This window comes from Diadema setosum, chromosome 1 (genome assembly GCF_964275005.1).
Source record: "Diadema setosum chromosome 1, eeDiaSeto1, whole genome shotgun sequence".
Lineage (NCBI taxonomy): Eukaryota > Metazoa > Echinodermata > Echinoidea > Diadematoida > Diadematidae > Diadema > Diadema setosum.
Genome location: NC_092685.1, coordinates 30339641 through 30362365, shown reverse-complemented (window position 1 = coordinate 30362365; position 22725 = coordinate 30339641). Strand labels below are relative to the sequence as shown.

General features: G+C 37.7%; 1 protein-coding gene across 1 annotated transcript in view; it reads left to right on the top strand.

Moving 5' to 3' along the window:
* Nucleotides 1-22725, top strand: part of LOC140231017 (NXPE family member 1-like) — a 34602-nt gene that overhangs the window by 6684 nt on the left and 5193 nt on the right. The window contains exons 3-5 of the mRNA XM_072311207.1: nucleotides 973-1115; nucleotides 4373-4636; nucleotides 21954-22003. Of these exons, the coding sequence (XP_072167308.1) occupies nucleotides 973-1115; nucleotides 4373-4636; nucleotides 21954-22003 (457 nt within the window). The remainder of the gene's footprint in view (nucleotides 1-972; nucleotides 1116-4372; nucleotides 4637-21953; nucleotides 22004-22725) is intronic.

Genomic DNA, 22725 nt, shown 5'->3' with positions numbered 1-22725 from the left:
GGGATATTGATGACAATTGCATTATATGCAAATTAGCTGAGGGATGGTGTCATTAAGTCACATTTCCAGTGTCAGTTTGTGCACAAAAATATAAACTTCACGTTTTTGACTGATTAATTAAGTGCCACCCTTTCCCTCAAAAGGTTACCTCAACAAAACAACAAAGGAAACTAGTGGGGGTTTTGTTTTTGTTTTGTTTGTTTTTTTCTCAAGGAAATTTTGGAGATGTATGTATTTGTATTAAATGGAACACTGTCTTGTGAGAGCAGAAATAAATCTCCTTTTCTGATTAACATAATGGCTGCTGTACATATCACTGTTTCATGAGATCATGGAAACTTGATTAATTTGTGAATATACTTATTTTGTGTTCTAATTTGAAGAAACTTCTCCCATTCTCATGGTGGAATCTTTTTTTTTTTCTCAATAGGTGCATGAAACAAAGCATTGGACATGAATGTGGGTTATACAATGCACTTGGGGCCTTGTCTGATGATCTAGTAGAAGGGATGCTTTCACAAGTAGTGGACAGTTTTTCACTGGCGTGAAACACTCCTAATGAAATGAAGTGCAAGGAGATGAAATAACGGCAATTTTCTGTTAGATATATATTGAGCAGATGATCTTAGTGGAACATGCTCACCTTTGCCACTTCAATTTAATTAAATTCAAATGATTTCATTTCCATATAAAGTTATACAAAGCAATATACATAACGCTTACATGAGTACATAATATAGGTTTTCCCGGTCAATTTCATACTTTTGTCATTCAAGTTCCTATTCCGAGCATTCAATTTCACGCATTCCGCGCTCGTAGCACTGAATCAGCAATCAAATTCAAAATCCGGAAATAAAACAAAGATAGTAAAAAAATATTTCAGTCTATCAATTATACCAATATTAATTCCTGAAATTTCTTTACAGAAAACATTACATACAAAGAACTTGCCTTGGTTTTTTTTCCATGCAGGCGAGCACTGCTGCAAGGATTGTCGACCACGACAATGGGACGTACAGCTTGTACTTTTTGGCAGGCTGGGCCGGCAAGGTGCAAGTATATGTGACTCTGGTCCATCCGAGTGAGGCTGTGGACTACCTCAGGGGGTCTTTTCGGTTGGTTTTTGCTTTTTGCTCTTAGAGCAGTGATTTTTTATCATCCTGTTTTGACAGGATGACGTAGTAAATGGAGTCTCCTGAAAGTATCCTTGTTGTACAGTCTGCCTGACTGCAAGAATTGAATTCAATTATGCACAGGGAAATATGGCACACTTACCCTATGCTTTTATTTATTTTATTATTATTTTTTTTAATTTTGCAAGTTGACTGATATTCGATCGTGAAATAAACGACTCGCTGGATATCATCTCAAAGGTTGGAAATAACCGACTTTTGTCCCGATATTTTGTGATGTATTTCTCATTTCCTTGCAGATGTTTGCTAGTAAGTTGAGTCACTCATGAAATATTGTCTATATCCAAGACTTGATCGGTTAACAAAACATGGTTCTGAGCTAGTATTTAGTTTAATCTGTGTGTTTTTGATGTATCAGGGAATCTCATTGATGGATCTTTTCTGTTATCTTGTGTTGCAATGGTCACAATTTTAATGCAGTGAATCCCGTTATAGCAAACATTGCTATAACGAAAGTCTTGGTATAACGAAGAAAAAGTTCAGGTCCCACAGTTATCATCTATACATCTTTGTATACTTTACTGTTTTGCCTACATTGAAATTTTTGAAATACAGTATGTAACAAAAAAAAAAACAACAAAAAACTGTCAGTCCCAAGGACTTCATTATATCAGAAATCCCCTGTATAAATATTTCTTTGCTGTCACTTTGAATGTGAGAAATGACAGCTGTTTTGATTAAAAGGAATCACTGATATTTCTTTTTATCTACTGCTGCATGTGTAATATTTTTTATGCTCCAGGCCCGTAGCCAGGATTTTTCAAGGGGGGGGGGGGGTGCGGTCACTAAAAAAACGGACCATCGGTACCAATACCAATGATGACACACACACACACTCACACACACACAATTGTATATATATATATCCTTTGGACGACCGAACTACAAAAGTTGTATAAGAATTTGCGCGCGAAGCGCGCCGCAAATTGTGAATTTTGACTGTTTTAATGACGTTTTAAAGTCTCGAGGAAATTTGTATTTTTGTCTGTTGCATGCAATCGCGTTACAGTATTTCATCTAGGAAATAGTAAAAACTCATTTTGCCAGGAAGTTGCAAAGTTTAATTGTGTTCGAGACTCTGCGCGCGTAGCGCGCCGCAAAATTGAGAATAGTGATTTTCCTGGTGTTGTTTTAACTTTTATTTTTTCTATTGTATACCCGCGTTAGCAGGCCTGAAGCCTGGTATGCGAGTTTGTCAAAAACGAAAATAAATAAGAGAACTTTTAAAACAAAATGAATTGTAAATGTGAACCATTTATATTTTGCCTCCTTGTGGTAGGATATTTCCAGCATTTCCGAACTTTCAAATAATCATTTTAGATTTAATAATATTAAAGGTAGTAGATCCGATTCGCAAACATCTCCAATATCAGTCAAATGTCATATTAACCATCATGCTAAGAAGGTTTTCTTTGTGAAATTTGGAGGTCAGTGAAATTCAAAAATTAAACATCCGTTAGCCATTGGAAGAAGTTGAGTGCAAATTCAGACCTCAGGCTATAGTGCTCAGATGTTTTCCTATTTGATTTGTTCTGTCTTACTGTGCACACTAAGATACATATTGGAATGGTTATTTCTTATCTATTAAATTATAGTAGCATATTTGGTTACTAGCTGTCTCTAGGCATTTTCGAATTTGGGCTGCAAAGAGATCCACTACATTTAAGTTAGAAGAGAGATAAGTAAATAATGATAAAATAAACAAACAAAAAAGAATGAGTTTCTTTTGTAATACTATCTTACAAACTTTTTACTTTACCATTTTACTTCATAGCTCAGCACTTTCCATTCTCTCTTATACCCTCTTACCCATTACATTTAAATGAAATACAACTAAAATGAGTTTGCGTGCCTGCATGATACTCTTTGGAAATTATAAGTGAAAATGTTCTTAGGTTTTGGCTCACTTTAAAATGAGAACCAATAAAACTGTCACAACATGAGAAAATGTATAAGTAATAATCAACACTACATTTCCGAATTTGGCCTGCAAAGAAATCCGCTACCTGTAAGTTAGAAAAGAGATTAGTAAATAATGATAAAATAAACAACAAAAAAGAATGAGTTTCTACCGCCGTATCCAGAACAGAGCCTGAAACGGTGCAGGCTCAAGAAATCGTTTGTACTATAATACGTCTTGAAGTACTGTGTGATACTGTTGACTCAGACTTCTACAAAGCTGTAAGTGAGAATTGTAATCCAATCCCACTCATTACCTGAGATATTTATGAAAATATATCAATAAAGAATGTAAATTAAATAACGATGCGTCACAATGCAGTCTAACGCTCTCACAATGCTATCATACATAGGGTTTTTCACTGACTGTTTTTACTCCGGAGCTCTTGCAATATTCAGGCTTTTGTAATACTATCGGACAAACTTTTTACTTTACCATTTTACTTCATAGCTCAGCACTTTCCATTCTCTCTCATACGATTTGATTGGAGCATGCATTCATAATGGAAAATAGTTGACATAATAATCTATCCCCAGGCATTATCATGCCAACATGTACTTATATATACATGTACTATATCTTTGTGAGACGTAGATATAAAATGTCTCAGGTTTTCGATTATAGTAATTTCGAGGAAATTTCTTTAATTTTTATCATATATGTAAACTTGAGGCTATTGGATTTTCATCCACTTACCTCTGTTCCTGTGAAAATATGCAAGTGTCAACCTCAATGTCATCCACGAATCGCACGTACTCGGGCGGCCAGTGGAAAAAAAAAAACACCGGTCACACACGCCAAGGGCCATGGCATGCAGTGCCAATATAATAATAGCTCGCACAAATTCATACATAACATTTGTGTTTGTGTGCATGGGGACGATCCGATGGTTCATACAACAAAAGGGTTTCGTACAATTATTTTTAACATTGTTAAACGTACTCTTCCACATTTACGTAGCATATAATGTGTCTTTATATTTATTTGGATTGTTATCTTGAGAATTGCTAAAAACCGTTATTATGAAAAAGTGGACCTTTCAGAATTTGGGGGGGGGGGGGGGGTGCGTACGCACCCTACGCACCTCCCTGGCTACGGGCCTGTGCTCTATCCTAAACCAATATCTCAACGATCCTTTGAAGTCATTATGATGTGTTTGTATCAGGATTTTACTTATAACAGCATCGTTGCATGAGTGTATTGTTTCTTATTTTCTCAGACACGAAGAAAAGAAAGTGCAATGGGAAGGCTTGTTTACATCCCCAGAGCGGACGGAAAATTCCCTTTGTTGGGTAGCTTACAGTGGTGAATGGTCCAAAGTATGCGAGTACAGGCCAGTGAGGGCGCTATTCCAAACACGAATTCTGTGCTCCCAACCGCCTAGTCTCCCATGTGACACCCTGAGGGGCTTGAGGGGAACGACAACATACAGGAACCAGTTTGAGCGAGTTCTCCCCAGAGAGAAGGCCTACTTATTTCAAGAGTAAGAAGCATTGACAAGTTTGAAACCTCTCTTCTTTATTTGAGAATGTGAATGTAAAAACAGTGTTTCAACCCTGAACATTCAGTGGAGGTCTCAGTTAAACCAAACAAGGACTTTGCAACAGGCACTCTGCAATGTAGCAGAGTTTGGTAAATTTCAGCAATGCATCAATTGTTGAGTTTTTGGGCTTTCCTACTATATTATTGCCAGTTCAAAAATGATTTTAAAAAAAAGTACAGGCAAAGTAAACAGGAGAGGCAGGGGCTTGTTTATTAAATTCTCCAGTGGAGAAGAGAATAGTGATTCAAATATAAATAAGTGACATCCGTGTCTCTTGTTGGTCCACCATTTCCTGTATGGGGTGTATGATTACCAGATGTGCCAAGTCTTCCTGATCTGTAAAAGCGTCTGTGAAGACTTCACAGCATTTTCTTCAAATTGCGACAAAAGAATAAAGGCCTTCCTGATTTGGTACTCAGTTTTGCTCACTGAGATGAAGTCAAATGCACAAATGTCTCCTAGATACAGTCAGACCATTAAGTTATGTTACTCCCGCACGCACTGCGCACGGGGCTGCTTCGTGCGGCTGCGTGCGGTTTCGCACGGGTGCGTGCGGCTCCGTGCCATTTCGCACGGCCTCGTGCGGGTGCGTGCGCTTCTGTACGCCCCCGTGCGACTCCGTGCGACCTCGTGCGCCTCCGTGCGGCTGCGTGCCAGTCAGTGCGACTCCGTGCGGCTGCGTGCCACCGTCGAGTGCGGACCATCTGGCACGCTACCGTGCGAGGTGTTGGCACGGTACCGTGCGTAGTGTTGGCACGCTACCGTGCGAGTCCGTGCGAATCCAGCATCCTGCTAGTCCCGCCCCGATACGGGACTCTTATCTTTTTTTCACTCTCTCATACGCCCTCATTGGCGGTAGCGCGAAGTCTTCTCGATCGTGAATGCTAAGCGTATGAGAGGAAGAGATTGAAAAGAACAAAAAACTTCTGCCATATGTCTTGTTTCTCGCTTTATTGCAGCGTATGTCATTGTCGAAGTATAAATGCTATGATAAATGTTGGTAACAACCACATGAGAACTTGCACATTCGATTCCCAACAACCATTAAATCATTAGGGTCCGCAAAAAAAGGTTACATAATACATACGAAGCACCTCATTATAATGTATTCGATGGACAGGGGCAGAAAAAACTGGCTGTCTGTAATCGGCCTTTGAACATCTCTATTATGCTCATAATCCCCGACTTTTCAGATGGCGGCTACGAGCGCGTCCAGGGATGTTTTTGTATCAACATTCTGACTATTCATGGGGTACAATGTAACCTGATACTCTGGCCACCTGGTCTATTCAAAGTATTCTTACGTAATACACGCGCGTAATTATGTTAGGCTGTGTTTCACCATGATGAATATATAGGACCCCACAGTAGCAATATCGGCTCTTGCGTTGTATGAATGCTATACAGGGATCCTCCATTTGGTTCTTTGGCCATGTAGATTCTTTTAACGATCTTATAAGCAGACTGTCACTCATAAGTATGACAGAAAAAAAAAACGACAACTTCAAGCAACATCGAAGTTGAGTTTCGCGAACTAATCTTCCATTTGAGTTGGTTTCTCGGTTTTGTTTCAACAATTTTATAATGTTGACAAAAGCTGATGGGATGTTCAATATTCAAATAAATCATTGCACCTCTCTCGCAATCTTTGACAACTAATGATGACTAAACCTGTGAAATCCACGATTTATTTATTTATTTATCTATTTCTTTTTTTTTATAGAGACGTTTTCTTTTTGAATTTATCTATCATGACTGCCTCCAGATTTCGACCATTATTATATGACTTAGGTTTCCATGGGATCAATAAAGGAGATCAACGAGCGCATTTGTAGGTTTGATGTCGGGTTTAATGTTGCAAAGTTTATGTGCAATCACGATTCACTTACAACCCTATATATACCGTAATGTCGGGATGAGATATTGTTCACTACACAACAAGTGAGATTAAATCTTACACAGTGATATGATATATGTGATAAAAGTCATCAGCAAACGGGATAGATTATTGTTTTGTCTATGTGTGTGTGTGTGTGTGCGTGTGTGTGTGTGAGAGAGAGAGAGAGAGACATGAGAAAGGGAGGAGAATATATATATATATATATATATATATATATATATATATATATATATTCACTTACAAGTATATAATTTTATAAAACACATGTTCAAGTCAGTTGACGGAACATTTATAAGCTCTTTCGGTCTGCGTATGAAACATCGGAGTCTATGCGATAAGAAGAAAGATTGAGAGATAGAGACAAAAAATAAAATAGGCTGGTCTTCTTAATTTTGTTCGATGAATGGTAATCTGAACACACTTTTGCAAACGAAATGAAATATTATACACGGCTAGGTTTGCCTATAATCTTGGTTATGGTGATATCTTATTAGATTATACATAATAATACGGGCAAAGTATCTTGGATAAGTGATCGCCACCATCGATGAGGATATTCAATCTAGACGACTAATTGAAGATGATGAGAATGAAGAAGACATAGTGGATAGCTGGAAAGGAAAGTACTCGTAATGTGATGCAACGAGATAAAAATGAAGGAGCACGAATCGAGGCAAATGTATTACAAAGGAGGAGAAAATGGCATATTCGAGTGTTCAAAATGGTTTATCATTATGCAAAGATTTCATAGTCATTTTTTTTCTGTGTGTGTGTGTGTGTGTACGTTTGTTTTCTAATTTTACAGTTATGTAATTCAAACTCGTCGACAAAATAAAAGAAAAAAAAAGATAGCGCCATGAATATGTTCATAATTCAATCTCAGTTTCCTCTCACTATATCCTATCACTTCAAAAAACTATTCAAATTAGAATGCCCATAGACAATTCAAATTCGTCTCCATGTGAGAGAGCGTCTTTTCAAGCAGGGTCGCAGGTGACCATTCCCGAATTCGACGCAGAAGTTTATTCAATTTAGCAACAACAACAACAACAACAACAACAACAACAACAACAACAACAAAAAGGCTGGCCATCGCGTATGTTCCAGCAGCTGTAGAAGAAGCCGACATGATCATAGAAGTATGACAAGCACAAGCCACACAGGTTTGAAGGCCTAAAATTATCACATCACTTGAGAAAATAAGGAAAAGGCAATATTTTTGTTGAAATAAACAACATTTCTCCTGGCATTCTTCAATCTCTCATAACAGACGGCTAATTTTGCTGAATTGTTCTTCTCTTATGTCATGAGTGTAAATCAATATTTGTTTCATAGTTTATACAGTACCAGTCATCCCCCGATAAAAGACAAGAAAGAAATGAAGAACTAATCTCATTCAATAAGCATAATGTATAAAGTAAATGAGCATTTGATGCAATCGTTTATGAATACGAAAATGCTGCAATGTGCATGAGTTCGCGAAGTCTAATGGAATGAAAAAATGTAGTCCTACCTAAATGCATATATATATATATATATATATATATATATATATATATATATATATATATATATGTTACACACACACACACACACACACACACACACACATATATATATATGTTACGCTGGCACAATAAGTGAATAAACCACTTCAATAGCAGCATGAAAACATTTGATTTCATCGATACACATGAGATAAGACAAGAACACTTCATGCTTTTATTGCCCGAAATACCTTGCTCCTAATAGTCCATGGGCCAAGACCCGAAAAATGGGTTGTTGGTACCATCTGAGGTGGCAAAACATTTTTGGTGTCAGTTTGTTTGTCGGGCATAGATATGCTTATCAAGCTATGATAGCATTTCCAAATGAGTAGCTTAGTCATAATAAATGAATTTTTAACCAATTTGGTCTCGTTTTTATATACCTATACTTCTGAATCGAAACTAAACCGCTATACAAAGAAGAGCACTGCCTTCTGTATGTCCCACTGATCTCCCCTCTAACAGAGGGGAGATCAGTGGTATGTCCACAGGTGTTCTGTTGTAAACGCGGTGCGCTTAGTCTTTATTCAAGGCAGCGAAGGGAATATCCAAAGGGTTATGATGTCCACAGCTGTCACGCGGTGCGCTTAGTCTTTATCTAGACCAATGTACCGTTATCATATCTAAAGTTCCTCATAAAGAGATTATCTATACGGTTTTTATACTACCCTATCAACAAATACATCAGTTTAAACAAAAATCACTCTGTTCATTTACAATATCATTCATTATAATGTATCGTAGTGTATCGGTACATTGTTTTTGCATTATCTTATATTGTTGGAGGGAAATAAAGCGACATTGGCGTGGTATCAGCGTTTTCACCGTAGCGTTTTCGCGGGAAAATGATAAATAATTGAAAGATACGGTAAAATTCACGAGGAATTGCTTTTGTTGTTGTTGTTGTTTTTAGATAAAAGGATATACACTGTATATTAGATACGCTTTGGATATTCCCTTCGCCGTCTAGAATAAAGACTAAGCGCTGTGGACATCATAACCTTTGGATATTCCTTTCGCTGCCTTGAATAAAGACTAAGCGCACCGCGTTTACAATAGAACAACTGTGAACCAGAGCTACCAAGTCTCATGCATTCTGCGTGAGACTCAAGCATTTAGGGTCTGTCTCACGATCTCACGCATGGCACCCATTTTTCTCACGCATCTGGTGAAGTCTGCAATTTGGGCCAAAAATAAGGAGCATCTAGCTCAAAGGATTAAAGTGATAGTTGTAATTGAAGGTATATTTCCCTTTTGCCTTTCAAAATTAGTAAAAAATAGTCACTAAAGTATGCACCAGATCGCATCATTAAGAGCTCATGATTCAAAAAAGCTCCCTACCATGGGAGGGGGACACCCTCCTCGTTCGCGTGCGCATGCGCGCGAACGCCGAGACGCCGAGTCATAAAAATCTGACTCATAAACCTTTTGAACTTGGCATCTCTGGTGAACATACCATAGAGCTGCATTTTACAGCTCTATGGAACATACAGAAGACAGTGCTCTTCTTTGTATAGCGGTTACTTTCGATTCAGAAGTATAGGGATATAACGAGACCAAATTGGTTAAAAATTCATTTACTATGACTAAGCTACTCATTTGGAAATGCTATCATAGCTTGATAAGCACATCTATGCCCGTCAAACAAAATGACACCAAAAGGGTTTTGCCACCTCAGATGGTACCAATATCTGGCCTGGCCCATGGACTATAAACAAAGTGTTACAAAGTGTTCAATTGAAGCGATGGGTTATCACAGGTCCATCTCTCACAAAATTGAATCACCCTTCGCAAATTTGGAGCGCTTTCTACGAAGGCAAATGCATTCTATGGACCGGTGCAGAAAAAAGAGACCGTCTGTAATCGGCCTTTGAACTTCTCTATTATGCTCATAATCCCCGACTTTTCTACGAGCGCGTCCAGGAATGTCTTTATATCAACATCCTGTCTATTCAATGAGGTACAATGTAACCTGATACTCTGGCCACCTGGTCTATTCAAAGTATTCTTGCGTAAAACATTCGCATATATTAGACTGTGTTTCACCATGATGAATATTATTATAGGACCCTATAAAGGCAATAACCATCGGCTCTTGCGTTGCATGAATGTTATACAGAATATTTGGTTTGTTGGCCAAGTAGATTATTTGAACGACCTTTAAATGACATAATCAGACTGTCATTCATAAGTATGAGAGAAAGGAAAAAAACTTCAAGCAACATCGAAGTTGAGCTTCGCAGACCAATCTTTCATTTGAGTTTATTTCTCGGTTTAGTTTCAGCAATTATCCCTTTCATAATGTTGACAAGAGCCTGATGGGATTTTTAATATTCAAATAAATCATTGCATCTTTCTTGCTTTCTTTGACAACTTATGATAACTAAATCTGAAAAATCCATGCTATTGCGGTACCTGTCATCCACACAGAAGTTTCTTTTTTTTTTTGTATAAGAAGTTTGCTTTCTGGAATTATCCATTATGTCTGCCTACAGATATGACTTAAGGCTTCCATGGGATAAATAAAAGAGATCAACGAGCACATTATAGTGATTCAACAGTAGGGGGTTAAATGCTGCCAATTGTATGTACAATGTTATAATTGACTTAAAACTCTACTGCCAAGAAGTATTGCTCATTACGAATCACATGAAATAAGATTTCACATAGTGATAAGACAGAAGTTATTAGTTATAATATAATTATGATGAAAACTCATCACTAACCGGAAAGACTATTGTTTTGTGGAATTTGTATATTTGATAAAACATTTATGAGGTCTTCCGGTCTTCAGGCGAAACACTGGAATCTATGCGATGAGAAGAAAGATTGAAAGGGAGAGAAAGAGAGAGGGAGAAAAATAGGCTGGTCTTCTAAATGTTGTTTGATGAATGTATATATATTATATATATATATATATATAATACAGGCAAAGCATAATTGAGAAGTGATCTTCACTAATGATACTATTCAATCAAAGAATTGGATAACTGGAAAGATAGGGAGAGAGATCAAAGAGGGTGGGGGGGGGGGGAGAGAAATATGATGGTCTTCTAAATTCTTTTTGATGGATGGTAATCCGATCACACTTTAGCAATCGAAATGTAATGTTACATCCGGTCAGGTTAGCCTATCTATGTTATGGCAACATCTTTTTAGATTGTATATACGGGCAAAATATCTGTATACGTTTGTAGGCGGGAATGAAGTGGATAGCTGGAAAGGAAAGTGATGAAATGTAATGGGAAAGAATAAAGGAGCACTAATCGAAGGAAATGTATCATAAAAGAAAAGTAATGGAAACTTGATTATAAATAATGGCACATTATGTAAAGATTTTGCAGTTGTTTTTCTGTATGTTTTTCTTTCAATTTCATAGTTAAGTAATTCATAATCGCCAACAAAAAATAGCTTCCTGAAGATGGCCATTCAGGTTTGTTTTCCCTTCGCTATATGCTATCCCTTCAAATGTAGCATAAACACACTTCAATTTATAGTCCATGGGCCAAGGCCCGAAAAATGGGTTGTTGGTACCACCTGAGGTGGCAAAACCTTTTTGGTGTCAGTTTGTTTGTCGGGCAGAGATATGCTTATCAAGCTATGATAGCATTTCCAAATGAGTAGCTTAATCATAAAAAATGATTTTTTTTTTTTCAAAACCAATTTGGTCTCGTTTTTATATCCCTATACTTCTGAATCGAAATTAACCGCTATACAAAGAAGAGCACTGTCTTCCGTATGTCCACAAGTGTTCTGTTGTAAACGCGATGCGCTTAGTCTTTATTCAAGGCAGCGAAGGGAATATCCAAAGGGTTATGATGTCCACAGCTGTCACGCGGTGCGCTTAGTCTTTATCTGGACCAATGTACCATTATCATATCTAAAGTTCCTCATAATAGGGATTATCTATACTATTTTCATACTACCCTCTAACAAATAAATCAATTTTAAACAAAAATCATTCTGTTTATTTACAATATTATTCATTATAATGTATTGTAGTGTACCGGTACATTGTTTTTGCATTATCCTTTTTTGTTGGATGAAAATAAAGCGACATCGGCGTGGTGTTAGCGTTTTCACACTAGCGTTTTTGCCTGAAAATGATAAATAATTGCAAAATACGGTAAAATTCAAGAGGAATCTTTTTTTTTTTTGGTTGTTGTTGTTATTGTTGTTGTTTTTAGATAAAAGGATATACACTGTATCATAAGCTTTGGATATTCCCTTCGCCGTCTAGAATAAAGACTAAGCGCACCGCGTTTACAACAGAATAGTGTGAACACACCACAGAGCTGCATTTTACAGCTCTACGGAACATACAGAAAACAGTACTCCTGTGCTTATTTTTAAGAATGTGCCTCTCTTAATGATTGCGATTGATGTTCAACTATTTCTTCCACGCAAGCTTGAACAGGAAGAAGCTAAAATTCAGGCAAGGAGACGAGTTTTCTTCCATGATGAGATACAATCATTAAGACACACATCTATTCCCGAAAGTTGTGTGATTGCTTATGTGCTAAAGAATTGTGTCCATTACATGAATCAGACACTATACAAAACGGTTGAAATCTGCTGAAAGTCGAACTTCGTTTTTTTTTTTTTTTTCGTTTCCATTTAAAGCGGGGATAAACTAGAAATTTGTTTGTCTATACTGACAGGAGACATTACATTTTTCCAGTATATGCTCCGCATTTAAACAGTCACCATATTTTCGTGGTCAGAATCAGATAATGGACAAATGATATATTATAAAAATGAAAATACAAAACTACGAACACGCCATATGTACAAACATTATGAACTTCAATGAATTAAACTTACTTGTGATATTCTGCATAAAAAACAACCACGCCGATTAAATAATTTAATAGAATTAATAGAACACACAGCAATATCATGTATGGCGGATCAAATCAAGTTCAATTGGTGAGAAAGCTACATGAAGTTAAAAAGTTGACTTCTTTTCGTTTCTCTTTCAATTCATGAAGACAGAATTACATTGTATATCTAATGAAGAGGATTGTCTCTGTTGCGAACGATCGCTATATGTAGCACTGTTAGTCTTCTGCGCAAATCCTAATCCCTAAATACTTAAATTTTTGCTTGATAATGTAATAGCCCTGCTTATAACTTTATAAAGGACTCGCAAATTCAAAGTTTCAAAACGTATACTAAAATATTATATTGCACACGGTGTATTTCAAAAAACATTTTGAATGCGTTGTGTGTTAGCATGTTAATAGCATCAATCTGCCTTTTATTTTTCGTACGTAAAGCGCACAGAAACGTAACCAAACGTTACCAAATACAGTGAAATGCATTGTACGGCGTGGTACTTTCATTAGAAGTATATCCCATTCCTTTTTACTTTTATTTGCTAGAAGCAGTCGTCAAACCATGCGTCATTTTCGTAGCGACATCACTTAGGAATTAGAATGTATGAAGATAATCGGTACTCATTTATTTTGCGCTACTGACATAGCATTTACATTTTCCAACGTTTATTGACATGCAGTATTATGTTACTGTATGGTTACGATTACGAATGTTGGTTATGAATTCAAAAGACTGGTTTATTAATCGAACTATAAAGGTAATAGCTGTTTTGAAAGTAGTTCGATGCAAATTAAAAACGCAATCGAAATCATCGTCATAGGGGGAACTGATAGCTCTAGAAAACTTGTTTAGGCTAGTAAAGATTGCCGTATGCAATCTTTGTAGAAAGTTTTGACTTAGGCCATCTTTCGAGTATTTTGAGAAATTATATAAAGAATTATGTGTTTTGATTATGTCAAGAATTACTATGAACTATGAGAATAAAAAGGCGCGGTTACCCAAACAATGTCGTAGTTCGAAAAGACATGATGGGTAAAGTGAATTCATGACTTGACTAATCCTTACTGAATTGATGATCACTACTGTAAACCATCAGTTATGTCTTGTAGATGATACCTCTGTAATCGTAGTCAAAATTCTTTTGAGTGATGAGACGAAAACCAACAAACAAAATGCCGTGTATCATCGCTCGAGATTCCAACATTTGGCGTCACCTGACCAACAATAAGTGACGAATCAAATGGAATATTATGTTGTGGGATTAGCAGACTGTGTTACGATTTTTAAATGTTTCGAGCGGTTGTTTAAAAAAAAAGAGAAAATGAGGCAAAGTTTAAAAAATTAGAAAAAAAGCACGTAAATGCCGGCGATCATGTTTGATAATCAAAGTAAGAGATTACAATCGGCCGTGCGGATGTATATGATTGCCTTATTTACATGTCTGATTTCTATAAACTATGTTATATTTAAATTTAAGTTCCCTTTCCTCCTTGATAAGAGTTGTGTTGGGTTTTCGCTATAGGCATTTATTAGGAAACGCTGTAAAAACGACATCAAATGCCTACTATACATCAAGAGATGACCTATACATACATGAAACACAAAAATTTGTATACGTTCTGATATAATGCAACTGCTTGTTTGTTAGTTTGTTTGTTTGTTTGTTTGTTTTGAATTACCATGGTCTTTGTTGGGGGAAAGATGAAGAAAAGTAGTAGAGTGTATCACTCTCAAATCCGGATGATTGCGATAAGTGTGTATCCCCGCCCTTTCTATACAGGTAAACGATTTATGCTATTATAAAAGCCTGCATGTGTCACGCAGAAGAACTGATTCCGCGATCACTTTTAACCTTTCATAAAATTCACGTTTTAAGATAGTAATGACAGCTTGTAGGAGATAGAGTAACTTAGCATCCCTGACTGTGGTTCTGAAGACAAAAGGGGACTGAAAAATTCTTTTACAAATTAGCAGACATAATGCCGATCCTCCAACACTGTCGCTCCATTCTTCACTGATTCTGCTATCAATGGCGAAGAAAGAATACTGGTTGCGTGTTTATCCACCCCTTGATAGCAGGAAATTTACCTTTCATTGTTTAAGGCTTCGTTGATGGGGGTTAAGTCGGATACAAGGCGTGAACAGTGTCGTCCGAGTTCTTTCGTTTGAAATTCCTCAGAATACGCAATTCAATGGGCAATTAGCGCTGCTACTTCGCAAAGCTGTTAGCCAAATTCTTTGCAGACCTGACCTCTCACATGTCAGCTACAAGCAATTCACGACAAACAGCTATCATTACAAACATTCTGATTAAAAAAACAAAACAAAATGAAGAAGCACACTTTTGAGTAGCGACACAGCTTTCTGTCCCTTTCTCAGATAGGTCCTACCTCTAAAAAATACACAGATGACAAGAGTCAGAATATCCTCAAAAGGGAACACGACCTACATTGTATTTGGGCATTAATAATGTTTATCTTCCGATTTCTCTCCATGCCGTCACGGACCAAACCATCATAAGAAATAGGGCAATAAGTTTTATTAACCAGGGAAACAATAGTACGCATTACATAGATTTGGCGAATTATCACACGGATTGTCGACTTTATAAAAACGAGAATACATGTAATTGACAACTTATAGGCCCTACTATATCTCCAGAGATGAACTTTAAACAGCAAGTCACAAACCAGGGAAAGAAAGTTATGATTATTTGAATGAATTCATTAATGAGGCCAATTAATAACCGTTGTAAAAGTACACACTCGCATAAAGAGGTTTCAAGTTCGATTATTATGATCATTGTATTAGCTCATAGAAAAAGTATTATAAATTCTGCGTGATCGTTCGTTGGAATTATTGTTTTCAGCGCGATTTGTGCGTCACATCAATCACCACTTCATGAAATGGAGGGCATGTATCAAACGAAACTCGCTGGTCATGCAATCGATAGCCTTGGTCAGCTCACTATTATTGCGTAATTCTAAAGCCCTCGCCGCTTGGCCGCCGACGCCGCCGCGCGCACCATGCTTTGTTTTGTCTTCAATGGGGTCAAGAGCAATGCCTCATTAGCATACACCCTAGAAACGGAGGTGGAATCTCAATCGGGCAAGAACAATAGGTGCGAAACGCAACGCAAAGGCGAGCGTTCGAAAAAAAATGTAACCGAAAAAACTGTCTCAGAAAAACTGTGATTTGGGACACTTGTACTCATTTTTACACGCTGAAATTTTCTGTACAAACAGATAAAACATCAAGGAATCAAAATCCGTATAAAAAAATTTCGACCCGAGCACTGCTTCCCCTTCATTTGCGGCTCATTACGGGAAAACTCCCCGTGCGACTTATGACTCATTTTGTCGGAGCGCCACACACGTGATGCGCTCCGTCGGAATGAGTCAAAAGTCGCAAAAAATGAGATCGTAGTTATGCCTATATGTGAATTCTACAGACACTAAGCTTTACACTGATATGTAATACAACTCATTTGGACATCCCTATGGATCATAGAAACGAATATTAACTACGCTTATAATGTCAGTCCATTTTCTAAATAACGGAGAAAATCGCTCTCAAAGTTCGGGCTATGTTCAAGCTAACAACCTGTTTCTTTCACGGGACGAAACAATACAACAGTCCTGCTCAGCGACGGCGTTTACGCTCAATCGCACGCACTACCGTATACGGCGATAGCTTGGATGTGTAAGATAATGACCCAATCGCAGGACAGGTCTATCATTAACTATTCGAACCAATACGGCAGCCCGAATGTAAACTGAAGTGCGTTTGTGTCCGTGCCGCTGCCGCCGCATGAATGAGTCGGTAAGCGTTGTGTGTCGGCTGCGGTGACTTAGTTGCCGCAAGTTTTTAACTCACAAACAATAGGAAACAGTAGAAAGAAAGAAAGGCACACAATGCGTATTACAACAAGCGTTTTTTAGCGAGGGCCTTGATCGCTTCCATTCTCCTCCCATGTTGTTGTCAATGGAAACTAAAGGAGATGCGTTTAGCAAGTACCAATACCTATAGTCCATGGGCCAAGAGCCGAAAAATGGGTTGTTGGTACCACTCGAGGTGGCAAAACCTTTTTGGTGTCATTTTGTTTGTCGGACATAGATGCGCTTATCAAGCTATGATAGCATTTCCAAATGAGTAGCTTAGTCATAATAAATAAATTTTTTACCAATTTGGTCTCGTTTTTATATCCCTATACTTCTGAATCGAAACTAACCGCTATACAAAGAAGAGCACTGCCTTCTGCATGTCCGCAGGTGTTCTGTTGTAAACGCGGTGCGCTTAGTCTTTATTCAAGGCAGCGAAGGGAATATCCAAAGGGTTATGATGTCCACAGCTGTCACGCGGTGCGCTTAGTCTTTATCTAGAACAATGTACCGTTCCTAATAAAAGGGATTATCTATACTGTTTTTATACCACCCTCTCAACAAATACATCAGTTATAAACAAAAATCACTCTGTTCATTTAGGACATTATTAATTATAATGTATTGTAGTGTACCGGTACATTGTTTTTGCATAATCTTTCATTGTTGAATGGAAATAAAGCGACATTGGCATGGTATAAGCGTTTTCACCGTAGCGTTTTCAGCGGAAAATTATAAATAATTGAAAAATACGCTAAAATTCACGAGAAATTGCTTTGTTGCTGTTGTTGTTTTTAGATAAAGGAATATACACTGTATTATAAGCTTTGGATATTCCCTTCGCCGTCTTGAATATTAGACTAAGCGCCGTGGATATCATAACCCTTGTGAACAGAACCTGAGAACCCATTGTAGGCGGGGATTCAAAAGACAGCATCAGTAGAGAAAGTTAATGAAGTTAATTAACGATAGTCGTCTTTTCAGATCGTGTTCTTTGCGTGTACTAAAAACCCTCTAATAATGCACATGGTCGTAATGTTGCAGAGCATCAACGACTGCTTTCGTGCCTGCTCTACTGCAGCTGTATACAGCCGTAACATTCTGAATTCCCGCCATATTAGGCACATTTCCCTTATAGGCGTTGCGTCCACATTATCTATCGCTTTTATCGCGCTTGCCAAAGCTTCACATAATTTATACTATACGTATCAGAAGCAAATGTTGATGTATAGGCCTGACAGCTTCATGTTGTTTTTTTTTTATAATTATGATTGTATCATATTAATTTAAAATTATAGTGCTTCTTATTCTCGGTCACTTTTGTGATACTATAGCATAATCAATTATACAGAACCATTAACTTGTAGCTTAAACCTATTTTTTATTTTTATTTTATTTTTTATTTTTTTTTTTTACAGAACACCACATTTACAGTTGCAATCTTTCTGCATTTGAGAAGTTGAGTATAGACCGATAGTCATATTTACAATTATATTCGGAATTAATACTTTAAAGGCCGTCGTCGTTTCGTTTTGTATTCACAAATCTTATACTGAAATAAGTGATTGCTTGATTACTTTCGGGTAAAGAAACCACCGGAAAAGGAACGCATTTATCTGTTTATTTTATTTTTTCTTAACGAACCTAAGCTAATAGCGAACCATATAAATTGTGTGATCTATGAACCTTCAGAATAATCAATAACCCCCCCCCCCCTCCCAACAAAAGGAAGCATTTCATTGTCATACGTTGTCAATAGTGATAACAGGCCAGTTTTTATTTCGTAGTGCGTCTCAGTACTCCTGTGTTTATTTTTAAGGATGTGGCTTCTTTTTATGATTGCGATTGATGTTCAACTATTTCTTTCCCGCAAGCTTGAAAAAGAAGAAGCTGAAATTCAGGCAAGGAGACGAGTTTTCTTCCATAAGATACAATCATTAAGACATACATTTATTCCCAAAAGTTGTGTGTTTGCTTATGCGCTAAAGAATTTTGCCCGTTACATGTATCAGGCACTAAACAAAACGGTTGAAATCTGCTGAATAATCAGATAATGGACACGTGATATATTATAAAAATGAACATACAAAACAACGAACACGTCATATGTACAAACATTATTAGCTTCAATGAATTATACTTACCTGAAATATTCTGCATTAAAAAAAAACACTTAAACAATTAAACACTCAAATTTAACAATATCATAGAATTAATAGAACACATAGCGATATCATGCACGGCAGATCAAATCAAGTTCAGTTGGTGAGAAAGCTGATTGAAGTTATAAAGTTGACTTATTTACGTTTTCCTTTCTATTTATGAAAACAGAATTACATTGTATATCTATTGAAGAGGATTGTCTCTGTTGCAAACTATTGCCAAAGATAGCATTGTTAATCTTCTGAGCAAATCCGAATCCTTAAAGTACTGTAATTTTTGCTTGATAATGTAATAACCCATATAACTTTATAAAGGACTCGCAAATTTAAAGTTTCAAACCGAATACTAAAACATTACATTGTACACGGTCTATTTCAAAAAATCATTTGAATGCGGTGTGTTAGCATTTAATAGCATCAATCTGCCTTTTATTTTCCGTACGTAAAGCGCACAAAAACGTAACCGACATTACCAAATACAGTTGAATGCCTTGTACGGCGTGATATTATCATTAGAAGTATATCCCATTCCTTTTCCTTTTCTTTGCTTGAAGCAGTAGTCAAACCATGTGTCATTTTCGAAGCGACATCACTTGGGAATTAGAATGTATGAAGATGATCGTTACTCGTGTATTTCGCGCTATTATTATAGCATTTGCATTTTCCAACTGTTATTGACAGTATTTTGTTACTGTATGCTTACGATTACGAATGTCGGTTATCAATTCAAAAGACTAGTTCATCAATCGAACTATAAAGGTAATAGTTGTGTTGAAAGTAGTTCGGTACAAGTTCAAAACGCAATCGAAGTCATCGTCACAGGGTGAACTAATAACTCTAACAAACTTGTTTAGGCCGTAAAGATTGCCGTATGCAATCTTTGTAGAAAGTTTTGACTGAGGCCATCTTTTGAATATTTTGAGAAATTATATGAAGATTTTTTTTTTTTAATTATGTAAAGAATTAGTTTGATTTTGACTATGAGAATAAAAAGGCGCGGTTAGCTCAATCATGTCGTAGTTCGATTAGGCATGATGGGTAAAGTGAATTCATGACTTGTTGAGAGCGAGAGAGAGAAGAGAGAGAGAGAGAGAGAGAGGCCAAGCAAGAGGCAATATAGGCTACTTGTACATAATGCCCACCGACAGACACAAGCACAGTATATCACAGCTAGTAGACGCTTATAATAGACCATGTCAGTTACGCTGGGTTCGCTCATAACACACAAAGGGCCTCCATGGAACACGTCAATTTCTATATGTGGGACAGTACAATATTTTCGCGATTTCGTGCCGAGTAAAGGAATGATATCCTTACGATTTCAGCTGGCGCGCGCTGCTGACCCATCTAATCATCACGTTACACCTTAGGTATCATCTTATAGCTGGATAATAATTTTCCTTTTACATGGTATGCGTTCGTTAGTGCCCTACAATGAAAAAGAAGACTCTTAGGGGAATTTTAGACGAGTATGTGAACCCATTATTTCCGGGACATCGGTAATGAATTAGCCATGCACGAAGTCGATGACCTTTCATGTCGCTCTTGGAAAATTTAAACAAAATTGCATTCAGGTTTTAACCTTAACCTGTTAAAAAAAAAAAAAAATCATGTGAAAACGTAATTCAGTGATCATGATCTGCGGGGTCAACTCGAGGTCACCCGTGCGAGAACTTGGATATTCTAGACGGGGTTTTCGGCTTGCCGACTGACTGGCAATGCGCAAGCAAGGGTTTGAAGCTCCTTGGCGCAAGTAACATGCCTTGTATTGTCGGGAATCGTCTATTTCACGCTTGCGATGAAACTGTCGGCCGGGGAATGGCGCATGGACTCGCACGCGGTATACACCTGATACACACGTACCGTGTAAGCACTGCGGGAACCAGGGAGGTGAGATGGGATCATGCGGGAACCAAGCACTGGCGGCACGGGGCCGTGCGAAATCGCACCCCAATGCCGCACGGGTCCGTGCGCCCGACCCGCACGGGACCGTGCGCCAGACCCGCACGGGTCCGTGCGACAGCGTGCGAGGGAGTATGGATCCGCACGCAGGCGTGCGGATCTGCACGGGGGCGTGCAGATCCGCACGGAGGTGCACGACTACGCACGGGCGCGTACAGGGGCGCACGGAGCCATACGCTCCCGTGCGAGATCGCACGAACCTGCACGCAGCCGCATGAAGCGGCCCCGTGCGCAGTGCGTGCGGGAGTAACATAACATAATGGCCTGACTGTAGCAGATAGAATGAATGATAATCTCCCTGATTTTGTCGATGTTCACAGTCCTGCATGGCGAGGTTATCTCTCTGTTTTGTTTGTATACCCATAATATAGTACTTTTAGAACTGACGAGCGTCAATAAAGTTTCAATTACAGAATCAAGGGCATTTTCTTTCGACAGAATATAAGATGTATACATAAGATAAATCTTATGCATACTGGAGCCTGGAGGGGCCTTTATAAAGTCACTGGGTTCCTCAAAGTCGTGTAGGTAAAATGGGTTACAGCTCGTTATTCCGAAGGTTCGTTATTCCGAAGGCTCTTCAGTCCGAAGATTCCTTATTCCGAAGGTTCGTTTTTTCCGAATTTCATTTTCGGATGAACAAATCTTCGGAATAACGAACCTTCGGAATAACGCCACAAATGTTCGGATTAACGAACCCTTTTTCATTTTCGGATTAACGAACCTCTAGGTATAGGGAATTTGCGTGTTTCGGATTAACGAACCTTCGGAATAACGAACCTTCGGAATATTGAACCTTCGGAATAACGAACACCACCCGGTAAAATGTTTAAGAGTGAATTATTCAGAATAATGGAGTGAATAGATAGATTTGGTTCTACTTTCAACACATAATGTTTCACAGTAATGCACTGTTTACATGAAGACGCTGTGCTCTTATTCCACTGTCGTAATCATTGTTTGCAGAGGTTACGTGCATGCAAAATTGCGGTTTTCAAGTTCAGTGACCATCCAGGGTGAGTGAAATCAAATTTGAAAATCATCCATGAGTGTAACCATCCCTATTTTGTAACACAGAAATTATATCAAAATCACGCAATATGTTTTTCCGGTGAAAACGTTTTCTACTCAGAATTTGCTTCTTCAGAAACAGGAAAGTTGTGAATGTTAATCTCAACCTTTAAACGTTTTTTTTTTTTTTGGTTTTTTTTTTCAACTTCAACTTCAACTTTATTTTCATTTCCATTGAATAAACAGGGAAAATTATATACAATGCATTAACAGAACATATTTGTAACAATAAAAAAAAAAAACGTATATGTGATCACGAGTAACAACATAACAACATAAATTCATTTTCTAAGGTATATACATATGCATAATACAAGGATTGGAATGGAAATGGAGGGTCCCACTAAAAAGCAAAGCTTGTAGGGTATGGGACCCTCGGAAAATACATAAGAAAACAAATAATGACTTAATGGAACTACAAACATTACATGAAACAAAATCAAACAAACCAATGTCAACTGACATGAAATCAATTTAGGAAGAAAAAAAAAAAGAAAGAAAAAAGGAAAAAGAAGAAAAAAGGGGAAAATGAGACTACAACACGCGCCATCGTGGACACAAGCAGACTGGACTTCATGATGTAAGTGTAATGATAAAACGCTCCCTGGATTGATATTGCGAAGGATTGGGTACATATACCGGTATGAATGCAGAAAAGCGGAAAAAA